The sequence below is a fragment of the Anser brachyrhynchus genome (genome assembly GCF_964034855.1).
Source record: "Anser brachyrhynchus genome assembly, chromosome: 2".
Taxonomy (NCBI): domain Eukaryota; kingdom Metazoa; phylum Chordata; class Aves; order Anseriformes; family Anatidae; genus Anser; species Anser brachyrhynchus.
In genome coordinates this window covers 160,969,010-160,984,057 of record NC_137695.1, presented here as the reverse complement: position 1 = coordinate 160,984,057, position 15,048 = coordinate 160,969,010, and the positions used below count along the sequence as shown (strand labels likewise).

Sequence of the window (15,048 nt, the reverse complement as noted above, 5' to 3'; positions counted from 1 at the left end):
TCGGTGCCGCTACCCCTGGTGACTCCTTAGCCTTGTTCTGGCTGGGGGGGGCTCCCTCGTAGCGCGGTCCCGGCACCGCAGCGGTGCTGAGCTGGTGCCGGCCGAGTTACAGCACGTGTGTTACGGACAAATGTCAAAGGGGGGCGTTTGAATACGGACCTCAGGGCATGGCCCCGGGTTTCCTCAAGCTGCCGCTCGGTGTTACCGCCACCGCCACACCTGGGCACAGCTGACCCGGAGCTGGCTCCGTGTCCCGGGACGACAGAGGCCGATGCCCACGTTGGAGGTGGGATTCGTGTTCGCTTAAACTTCCCAAATAACGTGCTTCTCAGCAAGATTGGTACCAGAATGCAACCATTCTGCAGCCAGCGGGGAATCTTGAGTCCCTTACACCTTGTATTTCGTTCATCTGTAGGTCCTGAGAATTTCAGCTTTCGTTTAAGCATAAAAGACTGGAGGTTGTGAGTGGGAGGGGAAAGGTGAAACGCAGAGCTTCTCCACGTCCAAGTGTTGAATCATCCAGAAAAAGAATCCCATATCGTTACTTTTGAAATTTTACCGTTTCCAAGAAAATGAAGTTTATGGGACAGAGGCCCAAGGTGTGCTTTTAGCAGCGCTTGGGGTTGGCAGCGCGTTTTGTGTGGAGCCCGCGTCGCCTTCCTCCTTGGGTGGGTCGGGGTGGGAGCGATCCGGCGCGTCTGCTCCCGCGGGTCGCTGTCTGCTACGTGCCTCGTGCTTCACGCCGCCAATGCTCTGATTGTCGTTCCAGGCTTCTTCCCCAGCGTATAGCGGCTCCAACCTCTATTCCCCGGATTCTTCAGCCAACTCTGGTCCCATCATCTCCGACGTGACAGAGCTAGCCCAGTCCAGCCCTTCAGCATCTCCCAGCGGCAGCCTTGATGAAAGGTACGCTGGTGCTCTCGTGAAGCCTCAGGTTGGCTTCGTGGGGAGCGTGTTTGCCGGTGAGCTGAGCAGTGCGGTATCAGTGCAGCACGCCTCTCGTGGCAGAGGCTGCGCTCCCCCCAGGAGTTCCCCCCAGAAAACAGAGCGGCCCTTGGGGCAGGGCACGCTGCGGTGCCTGAGCTCGCTGCTGCGGACCTGGCCAGGGCTTACAGAAAGCTGACCTGTCCCTCCAGCGCAGCCTGGTTCGGGACACTGCCGGCTCAGCAGACTGCCTTCTGTTTGTTTAGATCAGCTCTAATCCTGTACTCAGCCAGCGCTTGCTCCTTTGCCTCCCTGCCCAGCGTGATCCCGCCCCGGAGGGGTCCCAGTTCTGTTCCCACAAGGAACAGACCGTCAGTGGCGTGTCAGCCCCGTCAGGTGGAACTACCAGCGTCCCGGGAGCAGGGGTGGCTTTGCCCTGCCCTTACGGACTGCTGCGCAGAGGAGGAGACGCAGAAAACAGCTGCAGGCCCAAGTAACTGGGAGTAACGACGCCAGGTCCGTCCCAAGCAGCTCAGGTGCAGAGGCTGAGGGTCTGCAGCAGGCAGAGGGCAGCCAGCAGCTGGCAGCAGTGCCCTTCACCTGCTTCAGGTTCACAGGCCCTGGGAGGCGAGCGCCGCAGGTCCCATGGCCGATAGTCAGCCTCGCGTGCCTCTGCCACCGTCGCTGGGTACCGGCGAAAGCCTCCTGAGGTCCGTCGGTGCGGCTGTTCAGCCCTCACGCCCCGCAGCCCCGCTCCCAGCACCCGTCGGAGCCTCTTGATCTGAGCCTCCCTGGGCCCATCTTTCTTTAGCACCTTGTGGTCTCCTTTTTGCTTCCCCTTTAATAGGTTATTCCTGGCATCGGCGCTTCCCCCGAGGTGCTGAATCACCCACAAATGCCATTTATTGCCTGAACACCCTCTGCCAGGAGCGCTCGCTCTTAAATATAGACCATATGTCTGCTTAATGGGCCCTTTCTCTGTTCTTTTGTAGCTGCTGTCCTTTCCAGCAGGACTAATTGAGCCTCTTCCACCCCAAATCAGTGAGCTGGGGTGGGAGAGGGTTTCCATCTGCAGGATTAGGGCTGACCAAGGAGGCCACCTCCCCTTCCCATAAAAACAGAACATCCCAAAATGTCTGGGTGCCCTCGTTAAGGGCAGAGCCCAGGCGGGGCTGGCACAAAGGGGTCGCTCCGCCGTCGGAAGGCTCTGGGCCAGTGGTGAAATATTTGGGTGCTCTCTCAACCTCATCTTTGTAGCTGGCTGCGGAGGCTTCGTACGTGAGGAAGGCAGCAGCAGGCGCGAGGATTTTTGTCCTGTTGTGTGGGAGCAGCTCTCAGGAACCAAGAATGCCTTAGTGCCACATCCTCACCCGCTCTCTTTCCTTCCCCTAGGAGTAGCCCCGTGGTCCGTATCAAAGAAGAGCCCCCCAGTCCCTCCCGCAGCCCCAAGATAGAGGAGGCCAGCCCAGGGAACCCTCCTGCTGTCGAAACTCCCCTGTCTCCCTCCACGTTCATCGACTCCATCCTGCAGGAGAACGAACCCAGCACCACGACCGCTGCCGCTGGCAACAGCACCACACAGCCTCAGCCCCAGGAAAAGTGCCTCAGCGTTGCCTGCCTCGACAAGTAAGTGCCTCACCCAGGTCTCGCCTGCTGTCCCGCTGCTCCGGGCTGGTGGGCTTTACAGACGCCAGCAGCCCGCAGCTCTGCAGGCAGATGTGGTCCAGGGAGCTCTCCCGTGGCTCTGCCGGGGCAGATGTTTCGTTCTGCTCTCCCCGTGGTGTTGGGGGCGGTGAGCGCAGCCCCCCGCCGGACCCCCTGCAGGGCCTTACACCCCCTGCGCAAGGACCCGGCGCTGCTGCAAGGGGCCACGTGGGTGCCAAAATAAGAACGGATAAAAATGACGGTGCTAAATATGGGGCTCGTTCAAACTCCGCTCCCGCGGCACAGAAATGAGTCACTGTGAGACCAGCTGTGTTTTGTCTCGGGCCCCGCACATCCTCCCAGCGTGGAAGCTTCTGCTTTGTGCTCGCAGCCCGCAGACACAAGCGCCTTCCCGCTCCACCTGCTGGAAGCTTCTGCCCCGGGGGCTTTACCCGCAGGGGAGGCTCGGAACCGCGGCAGGCAGCGTTCCTCCGGCAGGCTGCCCTGGCTGCGTGCGCTGCGGCGCTGCCCCGCGCTGCTGCACGTCCCGCTGCCTGCAGGCTAGCAGGGGAAGCCTTGCCCTAACCTGCAGCTTGCCACCCGGTCCTAGTCCTGGCGAACGCGTCCTCCCACTCGGCCTCTGCTCACAGCTTGCGTCAGAGCCAGGCTGGGCTCGGGGGGCGGCGGGCTGAAGGCCGACGGGTGGCTTCGTCCTAGGGGTCAGGCGTGCGGTCTGACATCTTTATCACCACGCAGCGCTCGCGTGGGCAACTGCAAGGGTCGGGATGAAAAGCTGGGCGTCGTCTGCGCGTGTCGGGCTGCCCAGAACCCCTCCCAGCACCACGCTGGGATCTCGGCTGCTTCTCAGCTCTCAGCCACTTCCCACTCAGCCGGTGTTCTGGGGAGGACGGACTGCCGGAATTAAGGTCTTCCCTCTGAGCGCCGGGGCAGACCTTCCATCCCGAACGCATGAAGGCAGCCTGGGGAAGGTGCAGGTAGTTTCGAGGACCTAGAAGGCAGCAGAGCTCCCTTAGCCAAAAGGCTGCTGTGGGCTCAGGCACTCAGGGTGCTGGTGGTGCGACGTGCGCTTCTCATCTCATTCCGCTCCGTGCTAGCCATCGCTTTTCAGAGCTGTGGTGTCGTGGCCCTACGGGAGCAGGCACAAGCGTGAGGAAGACGCCCTCTTCCTGCAGGGTTACCCAGCGGGTACAGGGGCAGCTGGGGGCTGCCTCGCCGCGGGGCTGGAGCCTGCTGGCAGCGCACACGGAGCCGTGTTTGCTGCATCACACCTCGGAGTCAGGAAACGCCCGCTCGCTCCTTCCTCCCGGCCTTGTGGGAGGTTTTTGTCTATAGCTTGGCCTATTTATAGACCCACCGAGGGCACTGCAATCCATCTCACCAGTACCAACCGTCCTTAAAAAGAGACAGGCTTTGTTATACAGCTCAGTTACACTATGCAGTTTCAGAAGCTGAAACTCGCTGTTTAAAGGGTAATAAAAATGAAATAAAAGTGCTGCCGAGTGTTCCTGAATTATGGAGGACTCTTGCAGACTGTGCAGAAGCAGGCAAAGGACACAGGAAGCATTTGCCCCTTGTTCCTGCAGAGAGCGAGCTCCACGCTTCATCCTGGAGAGCTTCTGAGGGCTGGTTAGAAGAAGGGGCTGGCGCTTCCCCCTCTCTGGGTGCCCTCCTGCTCCAGCGCCCTGCCAGCAGCACCGCGCCGCTCCCCCCCGTCTGCTTGGTGTCGGCCCGGTGCCTCAGCACCCCGCCTGTGGCTTTCTTCCTCGGGGCTGGTGGTGCTGCGGCTCCTGCTACGCTGGAGCAGCATCGGGAGGAGGGCGGCAGTGCCAGCATGCCGTGCCCTCACCCGCTCCCAATGTCTCTGGAGCAGCCCCACACCCGCCGGAGCAGCGCTGGAAGCCGCGGGTGCCCCAGGGGAGCTGCAATGACCCGAGCACGCGTTATGCTGCGGTGCTGAGCGGAAGGGAGGATGACTTGCTAATTGAAACGCTGGCAGCGAGCTCTTTCGAGCGGGCGGCGCGCCACTTATCGGTCCCCGGGAGCGTACCAGACCCCACTGCCCCGCACCGTGGCACACGGTCCCCACGCGCCCGTCCTGCGGGCGTCCAGCCGAGCCCGTGCCCCGTGCACTGCACCAGGGTGAGGCAGCAGCACGGCGCCCTGGCGGGGCGGCGGCGGTTAAATTCCGAGGAGCTTGCTCACTGCATTGGGATGCAGGTAATAAGGGAGGTGTTCCCTGACGGCGGTGACTGTATGGGGTGACGGCGGTGCCCAGGCGCTGCTCCGTGACCCGTGCACTGACAGCCTGCCAGGACGGCTCAGCAATACCTGCTTTTCATCACATGAAGCGTGTTCCTCTTGTTCTCAAATTATTGGAGAAGAGCAGCCCGTGAGGCCGCAGGTCACGGCACGCAGTGCCTCTTTGTGCGCCACGCAGGCTGTTATTTAATCTACAAGGCATCCTTTGTTCGAGGGAGTTTCATCCAAACTGAGTTACCTCCCCATGACCGGCAGCACTGCAGCAGGTGACGGCGGCGAGGCTCAGGCTATGAAAGGAGAGGTTTGCCTGGAAACGCTTGGTGGCACGGCCCAGGCCTTGTCCTCCGTCCACCTGGGGAGCTGCGTGCGCTGCCTTAGAGGGGCCGAAGCCCTCTGCGTGCTCGCAGCACGGGCACCCCGTGCTGGCACGAGGTCTGCCCGTCCCGGGGGGCAGCGGGGCCGCGCTGCGCCCCACGAGCCGTGCCGCCGCGCACCAGGTCGTGGAGTGGGCCTGCGTCAGGAGTGGCTGGAGAATCGGCTGGCTGAGCTCGGCCGTGCCGTACGGGACCCCTGCTGTCCCCACGTGCTTTTGCAGGGCGGTTCGGCTTCGTGTTTTTGTTGCTAATCCCTGTTCTGCCCCGTTTTGTTGCTAATCCCCGTTCTGCCCCATTTTGTTGCTAATCCCCATTGTGCCCCGTTTTGTTGCTAATCCCCGTTCTGCCCAGTTTTGTTGCTAACCCCCATTCTGCCAGCCTGGCACCGGAGCACGACCGCAGGGCAGCGCAGCCCAGGCTGCTCCGAGCGCGGGGGCACTGCCCGCGGACTGCTCCCGCCTTCCAGCATGGGCAGCGTTTTGTTCCTGAACGAGCCTGGCTGCAAGCCCTGTGGGCCTGGTCTCCTCTTCTGTTCGTGTTTCTCAGTTGGCCTCAGCCCTGCAGATGTTGGAGCTCCCCCCGATAGCTGCCATCCCCGGGGCGCGCAGCCCTGGGCAAGGGGCAGGGCAGCGCCAAGGAGGGCAGGAGCTGGCGGTGCCTTGCGGCCTCCCTCACGGCCGCGGCATCATCGGTGCTGGGTCAGCGCTGAGAAAGCTCGCCCTAAAAGTTGGCCCCGAGCGACAGACTTCTTGGCCAGCCCAACCCAGCAGCTGAGAAGATGGAGCGGGCGGCGGAGGCCGAGCTGCTTCTCATCCTTTTAGGTGGTCTTGGCAGGGGAGGGAGGGAAATCCGCGCCGCCGTCGTCCTGCTGTCCCCGGGCTGGGTGGACGGAAAGCCCAGCCCTGAGCGCTGCTGCTCTGCTCTCTCCTGCCAGCACAAAGCTCACACGCCTTGGTATCAAAGTGTGTCAGGGAAGGGTGATGGGAGCCCAGGGCTTAAATGACTTTTCTGAGGTGTTCTCTGGTTTTGTGATAAGGACAGAGCGAGGAAACTTGCCACTGCAAGCCTGACTGCGCAGCAAGGTGCTGTCCCAGGGAGGGCTGTCCGTAACAGCCGCACCCCGCGCCAGGGCGCATCCGTGCAGGCTGGTGCCCACCTCCCACGGTGGTTCTGAGCAGAAGCCTCGGAGAAATCGTCTGAAGTATTGCCCGTAGCTGCTTCCAGTTAAGGTGGAGAGTGATTCAAAGGAGAAACGAAACCTGGCCCGAGCTACAAAGCATTCCCGAGCGAGTGTCCTGCCTACCCGCAGGCTGCCGGAGGTGGGCCCTGCAGGAGCTTTCCCACTGGTCATTATTTGCCTGCTGGGGCCCTGGGCCCTGCTTTCCTCGCCCCGGGCCCGTTTCCCAGGTGCAGACACATCACAAGGCGGTGGATGACCTGGGCAGAGCTCGGGGGCCAGAGGGCTGCTTTTTTCCTGCATAAATGAGATAATCGGTGCAAGGCTGCGCCGTCGCCGTGCTTTCAGAAATCGGAGCGTTTGGAAGGAAAAGCAGCGCGGGGAACAAAAGCAGCTCTGTGCATCTCGAGTGCTTTGCCTTTGGGGCGCTGGGGTATGGTGTCGCCCATGAGTGCCTGGCGGCAGCCACTGCAGCCAGCGGCCTGTGGCCGATGGGGATGGGGCTCGGGGTCCGAGCCGGGGGCCACCAAGGGCTCAGCAGAGCTCGGCTCCCCCCTGGGGGTGCTTCCTGCTGCCTCCACCCGCCGGCAGCATCGGTACGAGACGTCTCCCTGCTGGGGAAGGGAGCGTGCCGGGGCCGGAGGCAGAGCCGCGAGGCGGATCCGTCGGGTTCGAGGCGCTGCTTTCACACAGCTGCTGCTGGGGCTGTAAGGCCCACCCAGCGGGAGGCCGCGGCACACGAGCCGGCTTCGCGGCGCTTCACCAGGAGGAGACGCAGACAGCGAGGGCCCCGTGGGGCTGCTGGAGCGGCCCCGTCCCAGCGGCACCGCACGGCCTGGGTTGGCCCCTGTGCGTGCCCCGTGCCGTGGGGATGGAGGACGGGCTTGTCCCAGGCTGCGCTCAGTGGTTTCTGGTGGGGCCTCAGCTGGGGTCGGCCTCGCTGCTGGGCGTTTGATTGTGGGATCGCTGAAAGCGTCTTAAATCTGCCAGCGCATTCCGGGTGCTGCGCAGCGAGGACTTTGGAAGTCATTTAGAAGCGCAGACGTGGATAAGTCGTTTATTTGCTGCGTGTTCATGGATTTTAGTCCTGAAGAAGAGTTACAAATCCCTGCAAGCTCCCGCGTGTGTGGCTGGGAGGCGCAGGGCAGGGCTGTGACTGTGCTCCTGGGCCGTGTCTGCAGCCCCGGCGCCCGGCACCGTTCCCACGAGGAGTGCTGCGAGTACTGCTGTCGTTCTGGCAGCTCGCTCCGAGCCGCGGTGTGACCTTGCGGCCTCTCTGCGCCTGTAGCAGCAGAGACAAGGTAGTCTCGATGCCGTCACCTTCCCGCTGCTGCTGTGGGATGCCCGTGCAGGGCCTCCACCGCCGGCCCCACAGGAGCACCCCCAGAGCCTTTTGGGGAGGCAGGACCTGCTCGCTCAGACCTGCGGCCATGCCAGAGCCCAGCGACGCGCAATGAGCTGAGCCTGCTGCTGCTGCTGCTGCTGCTGCTGCTGCCGGATTTGGGGGCTTGTCAGCAGGGCCGCGGGTCCCTGCCTGGCCTTCAGGGAGCCTTGTGGGCTTGTAGCACCAGGAGGGGGATGCCACCCGCTGTTCCGCGGCCCTGAAGCAGCCTGAGCCTAAAAGCCACCAGCACCGCGGGACAGGAGAAGAGCACATGGGGCCGGATCCTGCGCTTCACCCGCAGCTCGCGCGGCGTTCCCGCTGCCCAGCGGAGCGTCCCGTGCGCTCCACCTCGCAGGACGAGGTCCAAGTTCCTGCCAGGATTCCCTGGGCTCTGCCATCCGCTGTGGTCTGAGCCTCACCCAGAGCCCGGCAGAGGGAATGGGCCGGGTCCTCAGAGCGTGGCCTGGCCCCGGGGTTGGTGTTTCAGCGTCCGTCCGGCCTGCAGGTGACCGCAGAGGGAGCCCGGCTGCGGCAGGACGCCGGCTTCCCGTGGCTGCTAGCCGCGATGAGTCAGCCCTCGTCCCGAGCTCGCTGATTGTCCCGGTGCTGCCTGGTGACCAGGTACCAGTTTGCCCAGTGCCGGTCCAGATGCGAAGGTGTTTTCTGCCAGCGGTGGTCCCGGTGCACCTTCTGCCCCAAAGCGTGGCGTGGCAGGGAGGCTGGTTTGTTGCCCGCCCTTTGTCACATACCAGCAGCTGGGTACAAAGGCAGAAGTCCCTGCCTTTGGGCTGAAGAAAGGGTCCAAAGCTGCTTGCTGGAAAGGCAGAGCCGCACCGGGACCCCGCCAGCCCACGGGGCTGGTGGTTACCGGCACCCCGCGCACAACGCCCGCGTGGCTCGCAGGAGCCCTGGGGTTCGTGAGAAATCCGTTTTGTCTCAGCCGTGTGGGTTGCTCCCCATCGGCCTTCTCCGTGCGGGGTCTCGGGGCGAGGCCGGGGGACAGGGGAGGGCGAGGGCACGGCTGTGCACCTGCACCCAGAGCCCAGCCCCACAGCCCAGAGCCGGGAGGGGCTCCTCAGCGCTGACCGTCCGTGCTCGCCTCTCTCCTGCACAGGAATGAGCTCAACGACCATCTGGATACCATTGACTCCAACCTGGACAACCTTCAGACGATGCTGACCACACACGGCTTCAGCGTCGACACGAGCGCGCTGCTGGACGTGAGTACCGCTCACGGCGGCAGGGGGACGCGGGGGCTTCAGCCGGGAGCTTCCCCGGCGCGCCCGGCTGCGCCTGCCTTCCCTGCCCTGACCGTTCTTTCCTCCGGCAGCTGTTCAGCCCCTCCATGACGGTTACAGACATGAACCTCCCCGACCTGGACAGCAGCCTTGCCAGTGTGAGTAGCTCCTAGGGCTCCCCCCGTGTGCGGTGCGTGCGGCTGTGCCGGCGGCCCCTCCGTGCGATGGGGGGCTCGCACAGCTCCAGGGGGGCTTGGACAGCTCCAGGGGGCTCTGACAGCTCCAGAGGGGCTCGGACAGCTCCAGGGGGGCTCTGTCAGCCTCCAGGGGGGCTCGCACAGCTCCAGGGGGGCTCTGTCAGCCTCCAGGGGGCTCTGACAGCTCCAGGGGGCTCTGACAGCTCCAGGGGGGCTCTGACAGCTCCAGGGGGGCTCTGTCAGCCTCCAGGGGGCTCTGACAGCTCCAGGGGGGCTCTGACAGCTCCAGGCGTCGGGGCCATCCCCAGCCTGCAGGAGGGAGGCGGGGAGGGGGAGCGCAGAGCCCTGTGCAGGGCTCGGGGCCTCCGGGGGGAAATCATTCAATTAGCGCCGCGGCCAGCTCTGAGCAGCTCGTACAGCGCGCGGGGCTACTTCATCACTCACGCTCGGTTAATTAGGTGCTGAGACGGCCGTCTCTCCTGTGAGCTCTGCCCCCTGAACGTGGAAGTGCGCTGAAGCCTGTAGAGCCGCATGTGGTTTCCATAAGCCCTTCTGCTGCCTTCCCGAGAGCGTCGGGAGGTTTCCTCTAGGCAAGCCCCGTCACGTGCTGCGTTATTTATTCTATCTGCTCGAGTATCGTCAGCACCGAGCGCCGTGCAGGGCACGAGTGCAGGCTCTGTGCAAGAGCAGCCACGGTGCTGCCGGCCGCGCGTGTGCCTGCGGGCTGGGACGCGGCTGGGCACTGCCACGACGTGGAGCAGCTCCCTGAGCAAACGGAGGGAACCCGAGCTGAACTGGAGCTCGGGTGCTGCCGGGAGCACAGGGAGGGCTCTCCTTGTGCAGGTGCTGCCGGGAGCACGAGGCTCTTGCCCCTTCTCCTCTTCCCTGCTTCTTTTTTACTAACCTGAAAAAGGACAATTTTTTTTGATTATAATTCTTTTTCCCAAGAGTAGAAGGGGAAACATCTTGAAGGATTTTGCAAAACAGGAAACCCAAAATCCAGCCTCTGTTCTGGGGGCCTGCTGGGCCCACAGGTGGCTGCAGGCGTGCTCCTGGGCATGAAGGTGTCGGTGTCGGCGGCGTGGGACAGGGGAGCACGGGCAGCACCTCCCTGACGTCCTTGCCCACGGCACGCCTCTGTCGCCCTGCGGCTTTCCTGCGGCAAAGCCTCCCGTGGGATGCACCGTTCCCTGCAGTGCCGCGCTCCCGGAACGTTTGGTGACGTACGGGAAAGGGCTCAGCAGCGAATAACTCTGCGGCGTCTCTGGCCTGTCTCTCCGGACATTTCTGCACCTTTTCGCTTCCCAGCGCGGTGACGCAGACGCCCGGTGGGCAGCCAAGTTCTTCGGCTGTGTGCAGGGAAAAGGGTGAGGGGGGAGCATGCAGGCGCAGGGCGGCGAGGTCCCGGCGCCCACCCCGCGGCGCTCAGCCCAGCTCCCTGCTGCTGCCGCGGCTGCGAGGTGCAGCCAGCAGCGGGCTCGGCTCCGGCTGGGCCAGGCAGGGCGGGCAGCGCAGGGGCTGAGCGGGGCCCACGAGGGATCAGGCTCACCGAGGTGAGCCGTCTGTTCCGTGTGGCGCTGCGGGGCGCTCTGCCGGCCATGCCCTCCGCCAGCCGCCGCACCGCGCGGCCCCGCGCCGGCACAGGGGAGCTCTGGGCCTCGTGGGCTGCAGGCACGGCGCTGTCAAGGCCCCGTGTTCACAGGCGCGCTGCTCCCGCTTGCTGCCGGCGGCCGGGTGGCGACGGAACGTGCTCGGTACTCGTTTAAACACCTGCGCAGGCGACTTCTGCGTGTGGTAGCCGCAGGGCGGTGAGGTACGGGAGTGCCGGTGCAGGAACGCAGGCACGGGTCGCAGCCTGTTCAGCTCCTGCCGCTGGGGATTTGTACAGGGCAGGCGGCTTCGCTCCTTCCCAGCCCTTTCGTGCCTCCAGCGCTCCCTCCTCGGCCGTCCCAGCCCAGGGGTGCCCGTGGGACCAGGCCGCGGAGCAGGGACGTGAGCTCAGCCGCAGCCTGGGCCACTCGCAGCTTGCCGGGACCTGCAGCCCCGGTGCGCTCTGGTAGCAGCGCGTCCTTCCCTGAAAGGGCTCGTCACAGACGGGCCCCGAAGGCTCTCCCTGGCTTCACGCCGGGGGCACAGCGGGCACTGCGGACCAGGACCTCTGCGGGTGGCAGAGGGCTCCAAGAGCCGGGCCGTGCCCGGCACCTGGGAACCGGGCTGCGCGCACCGGCTGCGTCCTGCGCGGGGCTGCTGGGGACCTCCTGAGCCGTGGGTGTTCGTGAGCCTCCGGGCACGGCTGCCTGACTTAGTGGGGCTTTGAGCCCGTAAACCGCTGCTTTCCTCGCGCAGTTGTGCTAGCGGAGGTACGCAGAGAGCACTGCGCTCGCTGTTGGCGTGGACTCACGCGCGTCTGGCCCGTGCCGTGTGCTCACCCGCCCCACTTCTCTCCCTGCAGATTCAGGACCTCCTTTCGTCCCAGGAGCAGCAGAAACCCACTGAGACAGAGGCCAGCACAGCAGACACAGGTACGAGGTGCTCGTTTTGGCACTTAGTGACTCACTCACGAGACCTGGGGCTGTGGCAAAACCATTTCTGCTCCCAAAAGCATGTTTGGCTGAGAGGTGGGAGTGCTTGGAGTGGGAAGGAGAAGGCCTTGGTGGAGGGGGATGCTAGCGATGTAAGTCTTGGCGGGAGGGAGTGAGGGAGGGGGAGCCAGGCTCTTCCCAGCAGTGCCCAGGGACAGAACAAGAGGCCACGGGCACGAGTTAAAACCCGTGAGATTCCATCTAAACACAACAAAGTGCGTTTTTGCTGTGAGGGTGGCTGAGCTAGCTCCGGCACAGGCTGCCCAGAGAGGCTGGGGAGTTCCCCCTGGAGATGCTCAGAGCCCAGCGGGACACGGTCCTGGGCAGCCGGCTGCCGGTGTCCCTGCTCAGGCAGAACTGGGAGCAGAGGGCACGCAGTCCCTGCAGCCTCGGCCCTCCGGGGACTTCTGTCCGTGTGGCGCGGGCTGTCACCGTGCTGCCCCCCACTCGTGGCAGCAACCCCAGCACCCGGCTGCGGGCTCCACACCTCAGTGCCCAGCCGGGGCGTGCCGCAGCTGCTCCTGGGGTCTGGGGGCACAGGGAAGCCCCCGGTCACCTGGAGCCGGGGTGAGCGAGTCCCAGGGCACAGGCTGGGAGCGAAGCCCCGCTGAGGGCTGGTTCTGCTCCTCGCTGCTCCGCCAGAAGCCCTTGCCTGAGCCCTGGCAGTGGCAGCGAGGGCTCTGCTGCTTCGTCACGCACTTTCTTGCTCGATGACATCGGAGTTCGGAGGGCGCAGCCTCGTAGTGCCTGCTCCCCGCAGCGCCCCGGCTCCCCGCGGAGCTCCCCGCCTAGCGTGCACTCTCTTTGCAGGAAAGCAGCTGGTGCACTACACGGCCCAGCCCCTCTTCCTGGTGGACTCGAGCGCCGTTGACGTGGGGAGCGGAGACCTGCCGATATTCTTTGAGCTGGGAGAAGGGCCGTACTTCACCGACGGAGACGAGTACGCGGAGGACCCCACCATCTCGCTCTTGTCAGGGACTGAGCAGTCCAAACCCAAGGACCCTGCGGTATCCTAAGGCTGAGGGCAGGGCGAAAGAGAGGAAGAGAAAGGATGCGCACGAAAGGGAAATCCAGCCGCCAGCCTCCTTGCTTTGCACAGACATTGACAGCTCTCAGCACCCTCTGGTTCATGTTTGCTTCCCCCGGCACTGTGAGGATTTCATTTGTGTGTGTGCTTAATGAGGTGTTTTGAAACCTGCTTTAGATTCTAGCCACCCAGCGCTCCTCCAGTTCGGCAGTCGTTGGGGGCCGAGCGGTGCAAGAGACCCCGGCGGCGTGGCCGTGCCCGGCCCGCGCGGCGCCGAGCGAGTGGGAGAGCCGGGCGGCCCCGGCAGCAGCCGCCGGGCGACCGCGGGCGGCGGCCAAGCCCCGCGCCGGGCACCGACGGTCCGGCAGCCGCGGGGGCACGGCTGCGGGCGCCCCTCGCCCCGGAGCGCGGCGCTCGCCGGGCGTGCGGATGGGGTCGCTTCTCAGGGGCAGGGAATTCCTCCTCCACCCCCGTCCCCTTCCCTCCTCGCCCCGGAGAGGCGGATGCGATGGTTTTTAAAGAGAAATAAAAGTTTGCCAATCTGGCGCCGGTGGGTTGGATCCCTTTGTGGTCTCTGCCTCGCGGTCTGGTCCCCGAGGGTCTCCGTGCGCGCGCGCAGCCCGGGCGCCCCGGGCTCCCCCGGGCCCGGCTTTACTTTCTCTTTTTATTTCCTCTTGCTCTGTGTGTTTCTTTTTGTTTGTTTCTTTGGTTTTGTTTTCCTTTTGCTTAGCAGTAAAAATTTGTACATTTACACTTCAGATTGTTAATAGTAAAAACTGTATTTTGAATTTTTACATGAGAGAAGAAGAACCCACTTCTATCTATATATATATAAATATCTCTCTATATATATACATACAAATATATATAAAACAAATGGTCTGTCACCTGGTGGCTTTTCTATGGTCGGAAGCTTCGTTTTTGTCCTCTCTTTGGGGAGGAGCTGGGATGAAGGCCCCGCAGTTCCCCTCCATGGCCCGGAGGTGCCGAGCTGTGCTGGGAGATCCCAGTGCCCGGTGCTGCCGGTGTCACCGCCCCTCTCCCGCGGCGGCAGAGGGCTGAGTGCATGTGCCTGTGTTCAACCTCCGCGCTGTGGCTTCTTGCCTGAATCCCGCTGAGCCTGCGCTGAGTTTTCCAGGACGTTTCTGTAGCTGTGCCCGCAGAGGATGAGGCCGCGGGGCCTGCGCCAGTGTGCCGGAGGAGTGCGGGGCGCCGTGCACGCCTTCGAGGAGGTCTCGTTTTTATGAGAGCAACAAAAAAAAGTCTTCACCTTTGATGCAGAGCGTTCAGAGCGTTGCCGGTTGTTGTCCCCGGAGCTGTCCGCCCCCACGCATCCAAACTTGTCACTGCCACAAACTCGGCTCTGCCAAAGCCGCGTTCACCTTCCGAAGCAGGCGGTGTGCCAGGAAGTGGGAGTTAGGTGACAAGGAGAGGATCTCGGGTTCACGACGAGGTCCACGTGTGTACGTTCCACAAACTCACGTTATTGCTTGGTCTCCAGTGCCATGAACTCGCCAAGGGCCTAATGAACTCAAAGCCATCCGGGTGACCGCTCCACGCGGCGGTGCACCCTGCAGGACCAGGGCTCAGCTGGCGCCGCGCGGCGTCCTCACCCGTGGTCGCGCTGACAAGGCCGCGGTCATTTCCAGACGTGGTGGGGAGCGGGGGGGGCTCAGCGCCACAGCTCATCAGGGCACACGGGCGGGTTCGGGGCTGGTGAGAGGCTGCGGTGTGCAGTGCCCTGCGCGGCGCTTGGCAGGTTTGGTTTTTTTCAACCAATTTTGTGCCCCTGCCAGGGCCCTTCCACGCAGCCCGGTGTGGGCAGCCGCGCCTGGCGCAGGGTTTGCATTGCTGGGGTCAGCGAGTGGATGGTGGAGAGCAGCGGTGCTTGTGTGGGGCATGGCTGAGCCCACGGCCCCACGGAGCCACCGGCACCCACTGGCCCACGGAGCTCGGCCAAGGCCCCAGCACCACAGGGGCTGGGGGTGCTGAGCACCGGCTCCGGGTGCTGCTGGGGGTCAGCCGCTTCTGGCAGGTCCCAGCGGTGCCGCCGCGCTCTGCCCCCAGCCCTGCCCTCCCCAGGACGGGGCTGTGCCAGAGCCGCTGCCATTGTGCGGAGCAGGGGCTGGCCGGGGGCACCCCAGGGGCCCGAGGGTTGCGGGAGCCCCCCGCTCCGGGCGGGCCGTAATGATCGAAGTAATCGTGCGTGACGCGGGCGGCC

The 15,048-nt window shown here is 64.1% G+C and overlaps 1 protein-coding gene across 1 annotated transcript in view; it reads left to right on the top strand.

Annotated features, from left to right (window-relative positions):
- HSF1 (heat shock transcription factor 1) overlaps positions 1–12,953 on the top strand; it is a 54,518-nt gene extending 41,565 nt beyond the window's left edge. The window contains exons 8-13 of the mRNA XM_080582293.1: positions 770–906; positions 2,317–2,550; positions 8,898–9,003; positions 9,114–9,179; positions 11,671–11,740; positions 12,611–12,953. Of these exons, the coding sequence (XP_080438419.1) occupies positions 770–906; positions 2,317–2,550; positions 8,898–9,003; positions 9,114–9,179; positions 11,671–11,740; positions 12,611–12,816 (819 nt within the window). The 3' untranslated portion in view covers positions 12,817–12,953. The remainder of the gene's footprint in view (positions 1–769; positions 907–2,316; positions 2,551–8,897; positions 9,004–9,113; positions 9,180–11,670; positions 11,741–12,610) is intronic.
- Positions 12,954–15,048: the final 2,095 nt, after the last annotated feature.